The following is a 19,135-nucleotide window of genomic DNA, read 5'->3' as shown; positions in this document are numbered from 1 at the left end:
TTCATTTTCTTCTGGTTTGTCCGTTTTATAGAGAACTGAGACAGGGATACTTACCAGTGTATTTTCAGACAGAAGCGAATATTGAAAATAGTGAAAAATTACAAGACCGACAAGACCAACATATGATTCACCTTTTATCAGACCTTTGAATGTTGCTGCCGGATGGCATAAGTTTCTTTGTAAGAATTGAAATGTATCTGTTGGCTTTGTGTGTGTGTTGATGTCGAGAGTATTCTCTTTGTTGTATCGACGACCTTTGTAGAGATGTCTAAATATGTGATTTCTTGAGAGGAGCTTTCAAACGAAAAAAATTGAAAGTAGGATGCATTTTGTTGATGTTTGATATGAATTCATTGAGTTCGTGTTGTGTTCCGATGAAAATCAGAAAAACATCGTCCCTGAACCTCAGCCAGGTCGATATTTGTGTTTGTGTTTCTGTATTATTCTCGTTCTGTCTCATGAAATGTGATATCTGCTATTTCTGGAGAAGACGGGGACCCCATCGAGCATCCCCATTTTTACCAGTAGAATTCATCGTTGAATTCGAATGTGTTGTTTTTTAAAGATTACTTCTAGCCGAGCTATCATGTGTTTCGTTGGTGGTTGCTTGATTATGTAATTGTTTGATGACCTTTCCTGATTTAATGCTCTGCCGATTGATTCAATTACCTCATCATGTGGTGTATTCGTGTACATGGAAATTACATCCAGTGTTACTAGTGTCGCTTTGGCTGGAACTTTGATTGTCTCAATTTTCCGTATAAAGTCTGTTGTCTTTGATGTATGTTGGTTCTTTCTTGACGATTTGTTTGAGAAAATGGTCAATGAATTCTGATATGTGAAATGTTGGACTGGAGCATCCACTTATGATTGCCGTACTACGAACATAGCTCGTGGTGACGGCACTTTGTGTATTTTCGGTAGAAGGTACCAAAGTGGTGTCCTTATTGTTCTATCGACTGGATTCAAATATTCATATGGTGTGATGGTCAATGTGTTTTTCATTGTACAATTCTGTTATGAGATTGTGTACAGGTATGTCTTCTATTGTATGTTTTGTGTCATCTGTTGCCAATTTTGTGCAGTATTGTTGATCATTAAGTTGACATTCTCTTATGTAATCATCAGTGTTTAAAATTGCTGTCGCCCGTCCTTTATCAAACGGTTTGATGGTTATCTTCTTGTTTTTTGATAGCGTTTTGAACACTATTTGTTCTGCACGTGTCATGTTGTTTTTTTGTGTGTTTCGAATAGGTACGTTAACAATAGCCAATTTTGATGCTTCCAAATAATTTTCTAGTTTTGTGTTCTCGGTTGTATGTGGGATCCATTTCGAGTTCATTTTGACTGGGTGTTGTACGGTCTGTGTCTCATGATATATCGGAGTCTCATTTTCGGAATGTATATTTTATGTCCACTAACAGGTGGATTCTGTTAGGACGATTTGTTGTGGGAATGAATTTTAAGCCTTTGTCAAGTACGTTGATTTCAATGTTGGTGAGTTTGTGTGTCGATAGGTTCTTAATGAATCTGAGTTGTTTGATGCAGTGCTCAATTTTGTTCTATTGTGACTTTTCGTTATTTTTGTCATTCTATGATTCTTGTTTATGTGTTTCCTTTTTTATCTTTGAACTTGGTTATACTAACACACAATACAAAGCTGTCTCCGGCCATTCTGTCTCTCTCTAATCCGAACCTATCTCCAAGTGTGTACCCCAGAAAACTCTGTTTTCGAAACGTAGCGCCAAAGTATCGTAGTGTCACAGCAATCTCTCCGCTCCAGTGCGGATAAACACAAGACACGTAGATTACGGGTACGTCTCGCCATGGCTGAGCAACATTTTACACAAAACAGCCAAACATGATATACACTTATATTATACACAATATCACACACAAAACGCAAACAACCTAAATATGAAGTGGAGTTGCTTTCCCTTTACTAGCAAAGACGAACAACAACTGATGAATAATTTTGTCTTTCTTGTCTTTCTTATTTATTTATTTATTTATTTATTTATTTATTTATTTATTTATTTATGTATCTATCTATTTATCTATCTATCTATTTATTTATTTATTTATTTATTTACTTATTTCACATTACAGACATTTGTATCGTATAAAATAAAACAAGTATTGATTACAAGACATAGTGTGCGAGAATACTATTGTTTTATAGTAAAATTCGGAATCATGTTCCTGTTTTGTAAATAATAACGATGGAATTATTGTAAAATATGAAGGGAATGTACAAGGTATATGGAAATAAAAAAAAATTATTAAAATCGGACCAATATTTGGCAGTAAGCGGCCAAAAGCGTTGAAACTATAATACCGGGGCGGCCATTTTGGATTTATGCAAATTAGGCGGTTTTCCACTCCTCGGATTTTGGAAGACTTTTGATATGTTTCTATATGGGTTTTTCTGAGATGAATGGTGAAAAAATAAATTCTGTTGCAATTTGTGGTGGGTTACCCCCTTCTTTGGCCTAAAATGACTGGACTATATGTAGTGTAATACGTCCCTCCTAAATAGAAAGCAAGATTATTAAGTCATACGTGAACTTCATCTTACAATCAAATCGGCATATTTCAAATATTATCATTTCCAAACGCTCTAGCGAAACCAACCAGGTCATTCATTGAGTGATATGCCTCTATATTATTATAATCTGGCGCATCAACCATTTTCGCTAGATTATCTGCTGGTGCCCCAACTTTTGTAACTTTTGCCAGTTGCATGAAGTAGAGCGCCGTGTCCTCTGCTCGCCAACCTACATGGCTCATCAAGATTGGATGTCCCAGCCAGACAAAGAGATTGCACAGGCACTCCACCCATGTGGGGTTTCGCCGGAATCTATTCCAGTCTCTTGCAGGTATGTCTTAAGGCGATGATATACTAATTGGGACGATACGGGTTTTTGCTCGACGATGCCCTGGGCGTTGGTGGGCCGAAATAAATATCCTGTTATTAGATTAACCCTGATAGCCATACTCAAATCGAAGTATGCCTCCACTGTAGTGACTGGGCACATGAGAGCATCCGCACACCTTATGATTGCAAACATATTTGTGGATGACCCCCTCAGCGTCTTACCGAACGTATGGTTAAACAAAAAGCCAGAATTGTCTGGGAAACGCATTATTTCTTGGTCTTGACGTGGCCAAGGTCGTGTGCCCTATCCCCTGAAAATGCAAGAACTTTAAAGAAGGCCAGTCCCTTGCTAACACATAGATTTGAGATGGGCACCTGCATACCGGTACTGTTATCTGCTCAATTATATACTCAAAGACCCGTCTCATTTTATTCAGAAATAATGGGGTTGCCTGCTTTGGGTTATCATGGACCTCGCTTGTTCTTCTGCTGACTTTTTTAGATATCTATGAACTAATACTGAATCGATGGGGTTTGGACGGGGGAACCAACTTGTGTCGCCACAGCTTTGTAAAAGGTGCTTAATTTAGAGATCATATTTTGGCTGTGGTGACCGGATTCTCTTGGGCAGTGACATGGTTGGTGAGACCAAGACTGTCCTAAATAAGGACATGTTACTTCGTGCACTCTTGTCTTAGCGTCCTTGTCTTATAAATCAAAATCTGACGATGTCTTGGGATGTAGCCGTCCACACGGTTTTGGGTTCACTCAAACTTGCTAAAAATGTTTCAAATTGTTGGACCAAACTATCCTTTTGCACATCATATGGGGAGCGTTTGCCCAGCACTTCTTCCATGCGTCGATCTATTGTCGTTAGATCAACACAGTGAGCTTTAGTGGCTGCGGGACTCAGCTGCGGCGGTTGAGGCATTTTGGAATCACACAACTTGCAGATCGGGGGATCCTGATTGTAACTTCCGCACAGCCAACATGCCTGTGATGATAGAAGAGCAATATGCGTTTAAAAGCGGATAAACATGGACTTAATGTTATATAGCTTGTGAATGGTTGTTAAATTTTCCAAACAGCGGTTTCACTGTTTTAATTCATCACATTCATCTCTGCTTGAGGTTGCCGGTGCCACGAATTTTGCTGCGAAGAGTTCACACGGAGTACTGCATGGTTTATAACCGTCTGTAGAGGGCGCTAATATAACGCCTGAATCTCCACGATTGCCAACTTAAGTATTCGTACTGCCAAATGTGCTACCATTGGCCAGAAAGCGGGGTAACTGTTGTCTTTGTGTATAACGACTGTTGCGTTGAGGGAGTTGTTGACAATGTGTTTTACGACTGGATGCGTAAGCGAGAACGGCGGGTACAGGTAAATGTTATCTCGAGGGAGAAATGGTGATGGAAGAAATCTACACCTGCACTGTTATGCTGAGGGAAGGGTGAAATAAAGTCCTTTAGCCTTGCATTTGAGTATGTAGCCATACCGTCAAGAGTGTGGGGCCCGAATTCTCTTTTAATTTATTCCACGTTTTGTCGGACAGCTTCGCGTTCATCATAGATAGTTCCCTTGACGCTCTATCGGCTAAGTTTTGTTTGGAGCGAACATGAGCGATGTTTAATTGGGTGTTGTACTCGATACAGAAACTAAATATTTTCTTAAGCAAATCGTTTAGGCTGATAGATTTAGATCCTGGGAAACCTGCATTCCAGGCGTGTACAAGAACGGCCGAATCGGAAAAGACGTTAAGTCGGGTGTTTGTAACTTGTGGTCCAACAGCAATCAGAGCTCTAGCAAGGGCTTCAGTTTCTATTTCATTAATTGATTTTTTTCTCCATTCGTCTTCCCAGCTGTCGCTAAATGTAAGCGATTTTGTTGAATTCGGTTTGAATACTGCCCCCCATTTATGTGAACTCGAATCTGTATACAGTTGCAGGGTGGTGTGTCTCTCCTCTAACCATTTGAAGTGGGATGCAGTTTGAACGATCTTTATCCACCACTTTAGCTCCTCCCTAAGGGGATTATTGACGCGGACAAGGTTTTGTGCTGACGTCTGGGCTTTAGACAGAGCGTGGGCCATTTGTCTGATGTAAATCCGAGCACATGGAATTGCGAGGGGAATGAGATGCAGTTTCCCATAACTCTCTGCAGCGTCGTGATCAAGATAGCATGTTTAGCTAAGGCGGACTCCACTAATTCGACAAATCGCGCTTTCTTACTATCGGGAATGATAAAGGCCTGCAAGGTCGTGTCGACTGTCATCCCTAAGAGAACAAGCGATCTGACCGGTAAGAGGATGCTTTTATCTAAGGCTATGAAGTAGCCAGTGGAGACGCATAAATGCAATAGAATGTATGCGGCTGCCTCGGACAGCTCCTGATTTGACCAGCTATTTATTTGGGAAGCAGTTGAGAGGGCGGCGACCCGCAATGGCCCAATGTGCCTGTCGTCAATATATTGCAAACAAGGTACGCCAAGCATTCAGGCATAACTGGTGATTGTATAGCCCAATGTGTGATAAACATATGCAGAGGATTTCCACCCAAACGGGAGTGTATTATTGACGTACCATATCCCAGCCCATTGAAAACCAAAATAAATTCGATCTTCGTTTTAATTAAGACATGGTCGTAGCCGCTCTTGTCATCGCATTTGCAATGATAATCATATCTATCTAAGTATCGAGACACTTCGACCAATCTTGTCTAATCTAAATGGCTTGTCCGCAATCCAAAGGTTTTAAAAACCGCATGTCTATGCACATGCAAGGCTTTTTGGGCTGTATAGTGATTGGCATAACGATATGTGGCGGTGGATCAATCCCTACCGAACCATACACAGAAATAGCACCAGTCCTTATCCTATCGCGGATAGTTGAGAAATGAAATCTACGTAATTTTACACAGTGGGTTGTTTGAAAAGACCTTTGGAGGTGGCTTTGGGCAATCAGAAAGTGCCCTTAAAAGTCCCTTTGAAATGTGTGAAGTAGCTGGAGACACTTGCTCCATTATTGACCCAGTCCATAATTTGGTCGTGGTTACTTGCGCACGTGGCTATGTCGGACCTGATGCGTCTGGTGTTTGTGTATTTCGCCGGCTACAAATTCGTTTGGGTTCTGGAATGACAACAGGCTCGGGGAAGCTTTTTGGAGCCCCGCTGCCACGGTTCGTACGTCAGGGAGATGTTGGTCCTGCCCGGGGGCGCCCTCAAGAGTTACCCATGTGTAGTCAGTTCTACGGGGAGGCCGTTTTCCAGCAGTGTAGGATTCCATGGTTGTGGTATCGGCTGAAAGAAGGGAACGGGAGGTGATAAATTTGGTGAAGGAGAGGGAAACCAGCTTTTACACAAGGAAAACCAAAGGAAACGAGGTCTTGAGGGAGCCCCTAGACAGGACCCTGCAAATGCCGGGCTGCATAAAATGCAAAGGGTCACGTGGACCCTCCCTGCTTTCGGGGGTCGGGCGGGTTGGGTTTACATGAAATCGGATGGAGAGAGAAACTAAGGCTGTATTCCTACATATATACAGACGCAGGTGGACCACACACACACACATAGCAACGACGAGGTAACGCTCTATATAGTGCTAGGACACATACATGTAAATTTTTTTAAAGTTTTAATGGCGATTGGTAAATATACGAAGGTACACATCATAGCCTTGGCAGCATTCCTATGCATCTGTGCTAATGATGGTGAGTATGTATGTATCGGTGTTGACTGGTATGACAGGGGATATGGGTGTAACGTGTGTGCGCTTGTCAGTGGAATGCGTGGGGTAAATGTACTTGTGGGATATGAATGCATGTATACATTAACACTGTCAGGGCAGGAGTTGGTGGAATATCGCCAAGGTCATCAAAATGTCATGCCTTAGGTAGGCAAATTATGTCTTCTTGTTAGGGCAGGCTCTGGCCATATGACCAGTTTCTCCACATACAAAACATGCAAACGAATCTGCGTTTCTCTTCTGGCGGGCGTAGGGCTCGTATCTCTGGTTGGAGGAGCGGAACTGGCGAGGGGTTCCCTGCACATATATTACGCATGAATTTTGTGACTTTGGCTGCAATCTCCTCTTCCTCCTGTTACCAAGTAGCAGGACTAGTAAGCGGCCGGCGTCCTTCCCAAAGTCGTTGGACTCGAACTGTGCGAGAACCGCTCGGTAGCGGGATAGCTTCGGGTGTGCTGCTACCGTAGCTCTGTCGACCAACGCTCTGAGGGCGCTAATCAGCTGTGGTCGGGTCGTCAGGGAAGGCGTGTGGGCCATCTCCATCACCTTAGCTAAGGCATCGTCTACAGAGGCCGTTTCGGCTTTGTCCTGCAGTTTCTTGAGTTGTTGCCTGAGTGTTTCCAACTCATCAACCTGTAAAACGAAAACGCAAACAGTCAAGGCAACAGGCACGCCCTTTTATCCCAACGCTAAACACCATTGGGCACTTTGCCAAACCACCACAGTGGTCTATCCTTTGGTCGTGAGATTGAGATAAGTCGCCGAAAAAGGAAACTATGGAGCGGAACATAAACATGTGTTGTCACGTAGCATATGAAAAACTTTTTTTTTTTGATTGTCTTTTTTTTAAAGTGCCGAAAAAGTAAATGACTGCTTGTTTTGTTTTGTTTTTTGTTTGTTTGTTTGTTGGTTTGTTTTGTTTTATACTTATTTTTGGAAGCCTCCGTAAGAGACGCTGTGAATTATTGTTGTAAGGCTCTGCTCGGCCACCAGATCAAAATATCATGTCAGAGGTTTCCCTTGCAGCGAACCCCATAGCGGGTAAAGCTGCTTGGCCACCCTCGCAGGCACTCGCCTACCTGGGCCTTCAGCAATACACATACAGTTTATCGGCATCACTCGCAGCGAACCCATTGCGGCTCCGACTGCCTGGCCGGATTACTGGCCACCCTCGTAGGCACTCGCCTACCTGGGCCTGACGGATATACGCGCGACAGGAAAGCATGGGAAAACAGGTAAATAAAAAATGGAGAAATTTTGCGAGTATGGCTACCCCTCCCCAAAAGTTATTTGTAGTGAAAAAAAGTAAACGGCAGTCGACCGCACAAGTTTTTTTTTTTTTTTTTTAAGGCATGCCAGTGAAGAGAAAAAAAATGGTAATGGGGATTGTGCTGGGCAAGCCTTTGCAAGAAAGATTCTACGGCAAATCAAACGAGAGCATTCAGCTGCCGGGAAGGAAACCCGGTGACCAAATTTTTGAGTGTTTACAGTGAGAGAAAAAGTATTGCCAGAGGGATGTGCAAAAAATTTGTCAAAAAGCCAAAGTGAAGGGCTGTTACCCTCAATTCCCGACTCTCACGTGATCGCAACGGAAGCAGAATTTGGCGCGGGCTAGTATTGCGCGTACATCCTTAAAAGCAACATGCGTATTTATGGAAGTAGCAAGTACAAAAAGACATACAAAGAACGGACTGCCACACTGGGCCACAAAGTCAAGACGACACTGAGCCAGGTGTGGGTTCAGGTTTAACTACGAACAAAGCTTAAACCATACCAGAAGGCGGAACTACGACACGAGACAAAGGGAAGCTCAACAGGTGGCCGTAAGGAGCAGCAAAAGTACACGGTGACAGGCGACATAGATAATGACATGTAAACGAGCAAGATAGAAAAAAAATAGACATCGCACAGAAAGTACACACAGTGAAGTCCTACTCACCTGCCCAGCATTTGTATGGTTGGTTGCTCTCCTCCGGCTGCTCCTGGGCCTGTAGTAGATTGGGTGGCAGTCGTAGTTTGGTGCGCTACACTGGCTGACTGAGCGACACGGGTTTGGGATTGTTGGCCAGTGGGTGGACGTTGGCCGGCATGCGCTGTGACGAAGGCTTGAGTAGCGGTGGTAGGAGCTTGAGTCGCCATGACGTGCCACCGTTGGTCAATTACAAAGGAGGGAGGACATGCGGCTGTGTTGCTTCCTACTTATACCTACTAATTTGCATGTTGCGCATTGATATCGCTGCGTGATGCGGCTTTGAATAGTCTAGAGAGACAAGCTGACCTCCATATATAGTCAAGACCCTCTCGCTTGATTGAAGCTGATCTTAAAAAGAGCCATCTAGCTTGCCAAAACAGTGATATGGCAAGTTGCTACTGCTTGTACAAGTGAGGGAGTTCCTCTCAGATACTAACTTGGTGCTTGCAACTGATTGTTTTGCCATTTTAGTGGAAAAGTGTAAATTATTGGGGCAATAATAGTGAAGTGAACCTTATGACAGTAGTGAAAAAAAATGCATGAAATGGGTGTATCAGACTGTTGTATCCAATCATTTCTGGTAGTCATTGGCTATTTTTGTGCTATATCACATTTTGTTACCGGTAACTGGCAAAAACTCATAAAAGACACAAGCTCATGAAATGGTAATATGCAACTTTTTTACTATTAAAAACTAAATTTTTCACAAACCATTATTACAAATGAGAGGTACTCCCAACAAGCTGGTTAATTTTTTTGTGATTTATTTGTCAAAAATATGCAGGCACTCCACAGGAACATTTGTGACTGGCTGTACGAATTTCAGTTCTTAAGAAACAAAAGTATGAGAATGGTCATATACACCAATTTACAACACGAGAGCAACATTTGGCTTTGCTTGAGCAAGAGCATTTAGGACTACTAAAATGAACTGCTACTAGTCGTCCGGGCTAGTGGATGATTTGACCTTGCGTCAAGCCCTGTGTCTGTCTTTCATCTTGCAAGATTAATCGGTTAAAATCATGAAATTTACCTATATGTATGTTTGAAAGGGTCTTCTTATTGTCATGTATGTTAAAATCATCGATAAGATTAAGAGATGCAGTATTTTGCACTTTTAAGTCATGTTCAGCAACAACAGAACAACCAAAGTAAGAGGTTTGAAATGTACCTAATGATACTCTGATATTGAACATTGTAGATGTTTATTTTACCTTTATTGTGAGTGTTTGACATGTTTGTGTTACTTAATTACAAAAAAGTCTGCTCTGCATAACTAGATGAAAAAAAATTACTTACAATGAAATTTGGGAAAATATTTGCCTTTAAAGCATTGCCTCAAGCTTCCCCAAAAAGCATTTCTGTTGAAAGAGGATCACTAGCAACAAACATATGACCATACATCCTTGTTAAAACACACTACTCGAGATTTCCCTAGTCTCTCATCATACATGTACTAGTGATTTCCAACTTGTCAAACAGAAATGTCACAAACATTAATGGAATTATTTTTAATAATTTTTCCTTTTCAGAGTAAAGATGGAAAAATCAAGTTATTTCAGTGTGATTTCTATTTGTTTACCGAGTAAGTTCACAATTCAGTTCTATTAGATTGTCGGCCATGTAACAAAAGGAAAGTTTTTATGTCAATGGTATTTGCTGTTTTGTCCTGAAGCATAATCCTAATTACACCCCCCATGTTAGAAGCTGTAATTTTGATGATTTTTTCACTATTTTACCTTAAATGTCAAGTATATTTTCTAGTTCTATTCTCCAAAAGTATATTGAGGTACATACAGTAGATCCATCTTGTCAACTCAGTCCGTACATGTATAAACTGTAGTAGTAATTGTTGACAAGTGAATTTTAGTCTGGTAGTTTGGACTAGAATTCAAATGTGAACAATAACGGTGTATTTTAAAGGTACAAAATGCTGTGTTCACAAGCTATGCATTTGACATTAGAATATAAATAATTGTGAAAAATCATCCGAAATTACAACTACTGGCCGTGGAAAACCATTGGTGTAAAAAGGTGAAAACAATGCAGTGTGCATATTCTTTATGATCAAAGGTTTTGATCAGAAATAAGAGATAAAACCAACAAGGTTGCAAAATGTAACAGAACTGTTTATTAACTTCTCTGATTTTCTTTGGCGATGACAAGTGCATGAACTTCATTGATAACTTAATTTACATACAAACTTTGTCTCCCAACAGAGAGCATGCTGGGAAGTATGACATCATCTGGGACAGAGCATCACTTGTTGCTGTCAACATATCTGACAGGACAAAGTAAGTTAAAGACATTAATTTAGCTTTGACACTGTGTTAACTCATTCTTTGTCAGTAATTTTTACAGAAGAACCTTACATAACACTTTTGCAATTTATTCTTGTAGTCCAGTAATGATTATCCCAACACAATTCAGATTCAATATGCAAAGTAACACATGAACAGTAATCCCTTTTGACCACAGTTGCCAAACTTGCGTATTTCAGACTCTTACATGCCCTTAAAAATCAGCGGAGTTTATGAAAAGCACACTCACCCAGTGTCACCATATCTTAAATCATGGGACTCTATGTTTTGCATTGTTGTACTTTGTCATTCATTTTCAGATTTGATTGACATTGATCTCATCAGATCTAAAGTTCAGTTACCTGGCTATGTTTCAGCTTTTTAATGGAAAGAAACAGATGAATAAATGCCACAAAAGCAGACTTATACATATTCAATGTAAACAATAACTGATATATGGTACATTAAATGGTAAATAACTACAATGAATTATAGTGGATTATAAAATGGAATACAATTATTTCTAAGATTGAATTTTATTAAAAACAATTCTTAATTTTCAGCAGATACCTCACGATGTCTATGGGAAGATATCTAATCAAGTTACAGATGATGTCTTTTTTGAAAATGAGATAGGTTAAGGACACAAGAGAAATCATAGAAGCAGAAAGATCAAAATGGAAATGTAACAACGTTATGATTTTAGAGAAGAGTTATTAGCTTTTCTGTTTATTCAATATCATATTCAATTTTCAATAATAATAATATCAATAATATCTATAATATCTAATTACAGATATGCTGAAAAAGTGATTTCACTTCTGAAGCCAGATGGAGCCTATCTACTAAACACCTTTGATTATAATCAAGATGCATTTAGTGGTGAGATTCCGATATTTCCAATCATTTAACAAGTAGAGTTAGGAAACCCCTATAGGAATGCCTCCTTGATTTTTGCAGGAATTTTGCAGCAGTTTTAAAAAAACTCTCATATGTGTCCTATTGTCTACTAAAAATTCATGGTAATCCTACAGGATTCCCTTTTGATGTTCTCAGGAACTGCAGCAAGAATTTGAACACGTTCCATGTGTGTCAAATTGTCTTGTTGAAAATCCTTAGCAATCTTTTGAGAATCATTGATATCCAAAGAGTTACTAGTAGCCAACTACCATACTACTTACTGTATGAGTAAAGTACTCTAACTTGCTTGATAGTTTTCACATAGAGGGTGAGTGAATACAGAGGCTACATGAGTAGTGCTTGTCTTACCGTACCAAACTGAAAGATAGGATAATGTGTGTATGCAATGAGTTGTAAGTTGAGGTGGCGTTGCACATAACACAGCCTATTTTGCTTGAAATCACTTTTCAACAAAGATTTATGAAATTTCCATTGAAATGTTTACCCAAGGTTAAAATCTTTGTTGGGCTCACCTTTTAGCATGACTGTGCAACAGTCGTAAGTTTGGTGAGAAAGAAGTATAAATTTATGCAAACAAGCTTATTTTCTACCTTCCGTTTCTCCCATTTTCAACATTTCAAAAAAAATTTAACTCCACTCAGGTTGGGTCAAATTTTGTGAAATTTTCACATTAAGATCTTTTAAAATGATATAAAATGCTGTGTAACAAGATAACAGTTTTGTTTTGCAATAAAGTCCTTACACTTTAATAATTTTGAATTTCAATTTTGCTCACCATTATTTCAGTCACTTTTTTGAATGTCATTCTCTTAACCCCTGCCATTTGTGAATGAGATTAAATAGTGCAAAACAAAATTGTCTGGTATTATTGCATAAACTGTAGTCAAAAATGAGATATTCAACTTTTAAAGAAGTATCAAATTTTATTGTGAATACCAAAATTTAGATTTTCTCCCCAACATGTACCCTCTCATTCTTCTAGTACTCTTTGCTACCATACTAAACTTTAGATTCACTGCTTTTTTAAAATGTATAGTATGAGGGGGTGTTGTATCATCTTTGATAAGAAATATTGCTTTGAAAAAAAAGTGTGTTGGTTGAGTGCAATGCTGCCTTAATCGACTTTGATCTGAAGAACATGTACCAAGCAGTTTAGTGTGATGCTGTTTTTAGCTCCCATATATTCTCAATTGTGGTCTAGTCTTTATATCATGTTATTCCAACAAGCTGAGAAGATAGTATTCTAAGTTTTAGTTTGTTTTCTCCTCATTCAGGTCCTCCCCACTCAGTGCCTTTCAAAATTATTCAAAGTCTGTATGGTAAGTCAATACAAAATTAAAACATTTTTCTTCATACTAGATCAGCTCTCTTCTCTTGTTTCTCCTTTTTTCAACGAAAGTAATTTCTCAAAAGTCTCTAATCTGTGTTCTCTATTCATTTTATCTATGTTATTGTGCCTTGTACCATGTATAGTCATGTTTCTAATTTCGAAGGGTGATAGGAAGGCATTTTTGACATGGAGAGAGAAAAGAAAAGAAAAACCAAGAAGTTGAACCTGCATGCAACAGTATTCTTTGAACAATGCACAAAGAAACATTGCACTAATATTTCCTGTGTCCTCTTTTCCTGTTTTCACCAGAAAAATCCTGTAATATTGAGTTGCTGGAAGACAATGATGTGACTGCAGGGTGGAAGAGGATGGGTGTTAAATATTTTCATGAAATTGTGTCTTTGTTGAAACAAAAGTGAAACTTCATTTTGATCAATGAACCAGGGTCTTTTAGATCGTAGATTTGTATAGGGACTGTAGCTGTATTTTTTGATAATGTATTCATAATTTTTTATCGAGAAAACTGGCATGTAGTATTTCTTTCTTATTTCTAAAGAACCAGGGACTGTAGCTGTGTTTTTTGATAATGTATTCATGATTTATTGTCGAGAAAACTGGCATGTAGTATTTCCTTCTTATTTCTAAAGAACCAGGTGTGTTGAATTACACAATATTAGCCTTGTAAACACAATTCCTTCTCTAGGATATGCCTTGTTATTGTTTACAAATAAATTCTACTCCATACTGAAATTCAGTTGTAAACAACAACAGTGTCCATTCCAAACATACAGTATTTATTGAACGGTTGAACTCTAGGCATATCAAGGTTATTTTACAGTAGAACAAGAATCTCTCTTTGAAAACGACAGAAATCATGGATAATACTTCAAAAATTTCATCCTCTTAGACAAAGTTGTGATTTTTCTCTCTAATGAAATTACAAATTGAAAATCAAACAGAGTGTGACTCCTCAAAAATGCATTGCTGAAATATATCAGGAAAAAATGTGACATTTTTCAACAAGTGTGCTATCTTCATGAAATTTATATTTTTAGACTTTGGAGGATTTTAAATCTGTTTTTAACTTCTACTGTATGACAAGCCTTGTTGTGGCACATCTGAGGAAATGTGTACAGGGTAGACAGAGGACAAACAAAGTAATATTAATCTGTTGTTCATTCTGTACAATCTTAAATTGCATATAGTAGTCCTCATATTTTAGGTCAGATTTGATCATTCATTGAACACAATAAAAAAATCACACAACAGAAAATCGAAAAAATAATAAAAGAGAAAATATAACCACTGAGAATTGCCTGGTAGATATGTGCTGTAACCATTTGCATCAGACGTGGGTGCTCAGAAATAATTGGATCGTGCAGTCTTTTTAATATTTATCAGCCTCAGGTAACCTTCGCAATAAAAGTCTTCTGTTTCTTTCGCTTAAAAAAGATAAAATGTGAAATTTACCACATGTGAAAAAAAGTATGTGTAATTCAATTAAAGGGACAAAGTTGCCCATTTTCCATGAATTTTGTTTGATATGAGATACTACTGTATTGTTTGACATGTTGAAAGATACTGAATAAATGGGTGACCATGCGTATATTCGACCCTGGTTTTAGAGACAATTTATGAAACCATCGCGAAAATGAATTAATGGTCATGACCTTTAATTCATTTTTGCCATGGCTTCATTTAATTTGTCTAAAACAGGGTTCAAATATATGTTTAGTCACCTATTCATTCAGTATCTTTCAACATGTCAAACATCCCATCATGCCCCGAGGTGGGGTGGGGTTGACACTGACTGCAGCAGAAGTAGATCATTTATGACCTAGTGAAGAATAAATTTGTGTTTTCATTTTTCTGTCAGTTGATTTTTTGGAATGCCATGTATTGGCTTGAACTTCAACTCTCAGGAATTTGCACTCTGCACTCTGATTATTCTCAACCTTTTATGAATTCAATTTACCTAGTTAGATAGATTTTCTTACTCATTCCAAATATTACATGGTAGATAAAACATGTTTGCTTTTGTAATGTAAACAAACATATTTTGAAATCAACACAACTGAGTACTATTAGCACTATTATTGTTGTTGTATAACAGAATAACTTCAAATGTACCTGAATTGAAAGATTTTATTGTAGCAATACTGATCTCCCTTTTAAAAAATATTTTCTTGAAAGTTGCAATATTTTAAGCAGTGGATTTTAAAGATCAAACATTTTGTCCTGTACAGTGTAATTTCTGTGGTTTCATTTCTGCATTAACGTAATACAAGTCACCAGTGCTTTTATTTTCAAGAAACTATTATGAGGGAAAGTTCGTTTTGTATGGTTGTACTTCAAAAGGTGTTTGTGTGTTTAATCTCCTTTTTGCAGACTGAAAGTGTTAAATGTTTATGTCATAAAAGAGAGGAAAAGTTTTCAGTAGTGTTTGGTTCTGTATTACATTCTTTAATGGTAAACAACTGTGATTTCATCTGAAAAACTGATATCAGAAAGACTTGTAGTGCATTCTTGATTACCCAGACTTGCTTCTGTACTGGATTGTAAATCAAATTGTTGTAATAAGACCATTCCAGATTATCAAATTTCTCTGAATTTTATTTACTCTGTAATATGGACATGAATTTTAAATCAAATAAAGGCATATTTAAGTGTGATATCATTGTCTGTTGTTTAATGAAAAGACATATACCATTACATGTATAGCAATGTTCACAAAGTGACATATCAAAAAAAAATTAAAAAATTAACGTAACTCTGTGAGTTCAATCATATTCACCTGTAAGTAGTAATAACATCAAACTTTACGTTAAAAATCTTTACACAAATCATAGATAAAAGATACGGAGGCCCGTTCTGGTCAAAATTATGTTACATTAATTATTATGTGTTTAAGGTAAAGGGCGACGAATTCGGACGCGCACACGCTTTAGAACGTTTATGCGCAGATTTAACTCCAGCCTGTCGCAAATGGGTTACTTTGTAGCGCATGTATTTAACATCACTTGTCATTGTTGAAATTGCACTTTTACCTAATTTTTTGACCCAGTCTCTTAGAAATACATGTGACCTATAACCTTGTAATATTTTGACCCCCTAGGAAGCTGGTTTTTATTCAATATGAGCGAAAAATTAACATTTCTCTCCCATTTACATGGCGCATATTACCGTTCACCTGGAGATATTGTAAAAAGTAGCGTGGTGACACCCTTTTATTAAAAGTGTAAACTAAATGGTATTATGTCAGGATTTTATTCGCCAAGTTTGGTCAAAATGACACCATTCAAAGCGACAGGAAGAAAGTTCGAAAATTATGTAGTGATATAATTTCGATATCGTCATTTTGTAATCGATACTTATGTAAAAATTTCTTTACAAACATCATGAAAACTATACATTCGATAGATATGGATCTTAAGTCTTGGTATATATTAAAATTAACTCATTTGCTAAGCTTTTTATAATTGCTTTCTTTAGTTTAAGTGAATATATCATTTCTATTTATTTCTAACGACGCCATTTTACGTCCGTTTCCATGGAAACGAGCGTGGTGACCCCCATTTTTTATTTTATTTTGCACTTGCACACTTCAAAGAATATTTGTGCAAAGTTTCAAGAAAATGACACCACAACTTAATTTTGACATAATTCGTAGTACTTCACCTTAAAGTAATTTAGTCTCGAATTAATTTAACTAATACTGGCAATTAATTTTTTATATTCCTTGAAATAATTAAACATATTTTAAATTTATCATACATACTGAAAGTGATATTATGTATCATAGAATTGATTTTCCCTGCTATTTTGAATTAATTTTCCTTTTTTGGGGGAAATTATTTTATATTTTAAAATTAATTTTATGTAGTGTAGAATTAATTTTATCTGTATATCAAAATAATTTTGTAAATTCCATTTAATCTATCGTGCTGAAATAATTTTACTAGTACCTCCAATTAATTTTACGTAGTAGCAGAATTAATTTTGTGTAATCGTAAAATTTGACGGCTAATCCCACAGTCCTGTGCGCACGCTTCTTATTTAAGGTAGTATGCGCCTCAAAAATGAAAATTTGTAAATTTCCGCGCGCAAACTTTACGGAGAGTTCGATGACTCCAACGCCAGGGGATTACACACCGACACACTCGTCACATGTCGGGACTTTATTTACTTCCAGTACTTCTAACAGGGTAATAGAATTTTTAAACTTTCATCTGTCTTGCGAGACTGAAACGAGAGTTTATAAAACTTACATTTTTAGTCACATTTCTGAGTTTTTATCACATAATTCTTTACCCCAGAAAACCTGGAGCCAAAAATCACGTCATTCTTCAACCTACGGCGAGAACGGCGCAAAATAAGAAACGAGATCAAAACCGTGCAAGTCGGAAAGATTTTACCATATAATTTATTCATACTATTTTTGTAAATTTGGTATTCCCATCTATTTTCAAAAAGGAACTGCGTGCAGAACCCTGATGAAGTTCCCGATTATATGTTGTGTAAGAGCTTTCTGCACTACCAAAATGATTGAGAAGCGAAGCGTCAGATCCAAATTTGCTGAAGTGCCTTGGCATGATGGGTTAGAAAAGGTGAAATTTGTCACCAATATCGATATCCAAAAAGAAAACCGTTTTCAAAATTAGCTTGGAGACCATGTCATGATAAAGCCATTTATAATTGTTGTGTATTTTGTTTCTAATTCACAGAAATAGTTGGGAACCACGTCAAATTTCGATACTAGAAAGTCGACGCGCCTTCATAGTGATTTGGCATTGACTTGCCTTGGTCATCTGTAAATATTACTTTTTTGAAGATTCGTCTTTTAACATGGGTTTCGACACTTCAGCATTTTGTCTCTAAATCGGGGTTGCTCTAATATTTTCTATTCCCTTCTTTGGATTTGATGGTGGCCATCTTTCAAGTTCCCTCAAAGAGGGGAAGTCAGAATCGTCTTTAATAAAAGAGTCAACAGTTGTATTGACTCCATTTGCATGTCATCCAGTGTTTGTGATGCAAAAAAAAACACACCTTAAGTATCCATCCTTGATCGGAGTTGTGGACTTATCCTAGACTGGCACCCAAGTCGCCTGGCGTTTATCGGCAACTGAGTTTATACAGTCACAAACTATGGGCCAAGGCGTTAACTCCACTATCTGCGCAACATCATGCCAGTTCGAGCGACAGTCATCTGAAGTTTAGTCGTTCAATTTATTCTGGTTTGATATTTAAAGGGACAAAGTCGGCCATTTTTCATGAATTTTGTTTGATGCGAGATACTACTCATATCGTTTGACATGTCGGAAGATAATGAAAGAATGGGTGACCATGCACACGATAAACGAAACCATCGCGAAAATATAAGTTAGTTTTACTGGGGATTTACATGCAAAGCTAGCTGTGGAAATGCAGCTACCTTAGATCCGCATAGCGATGCCCGCTATACCCCGCCAACAGATAGCTGCGTTTCCTCAGCTAATGCAAAGCTAGATATCAACTTTATAGTGCGGCTATACATTTCGTATTTTGCTCTCATTGTGTCATGTGAAGAAAAAATTCTCAAAAAGGAAAGGGAATATTATAGCAGTAAGGAGTGAAAAAAGAAAGAATGGAAAAAGTCCCTGGAGAGAGATAGCAAAACATATTTGCACAATTAGCCAAGTTACCTACATGTAAAACCCCATGATGAAGTATGCCGAAGTATAAAGAGAGTTGCACGGTATGCAAGCGGGCAACTACTGTACCCAGGATAGCGATGCCCGTGGTGATGCTATTCTTCAGAAGGGTTCTTTAACAGTTGAGTTCAGCATGTAGGTGCACCGTCTGGTAACAGACATAGTCGCCAACTAGCGACACGCCAGCAGTGCATTAAGTGGTGCACGAAGTCGGCATGGCAACACTGTCTAGGCCGCTTCCGCTTGCTGCTTGACAACTCTTTCAGCCTCCTCCTCTTACTTTGCAACCACCCCCTGACCTAATA

General features: G+C 38.1%; 1 protein-coding gene across 2 annotated transcripts in view; it reads left to right on the top strand.

Moving 5' to 3' along the window:
- The window catches only part of LOC139133996 (probable thiopurine S-methyltransferase), a 34,604-nt gene extending 18,792 nt beyond the window's left edge, over positions 1–15,812 (top strand). For both annotated transcript variants that reach the window (XM_070700828.1, XM_070700827.1), the window contains exons 5-9: positions 10,122–10,174; positions 10,809–10,883; positions 11,686–11,771; positions 13,085–13,129; positions 13,450–15,812. In XM_070700828.1, coding sequence (XP_070556929.1) covers positions 10,122–10,174; positions 10,809–10,883; positions 11,686–11,771; positions 13,085–13,129; positions 13,450–13,559 — 369 coding nt within the window. In that variant the 3' untranslated portion in view covers positions 13,560–15,812. The remainder of the gene's footprint in view (positions 1–10,121; positions 10,175–10,808; positions 10,884–11,685; positions 11,772–13,084; positions 13,130–13,449) is intronic.
- The last annotated feature ends 3,323 nt before the right edge of the window (positions 15,813–19,135 follow it).

This window comes from Ptychodera flava, chromosome 5 (assembly GCF_041260155.1).
Source record: "Ptychodera flava strain L36383 chromosome 5, AS_Pfla_20210202, whole genome shotgun sequence".
In the NCBI taxonomy this organism is placed as follows: Eukaryota; Metazoa; Hemichordata; class Enteropneusta; family Ptychoderidae; genus Ptychodera; species Ptychodera flava.
The sequence above is the reverse complement of the archived record's forward strand: the minus strand, read 5'-3'. Positions and strand labels throughout refer to the sequence as shown.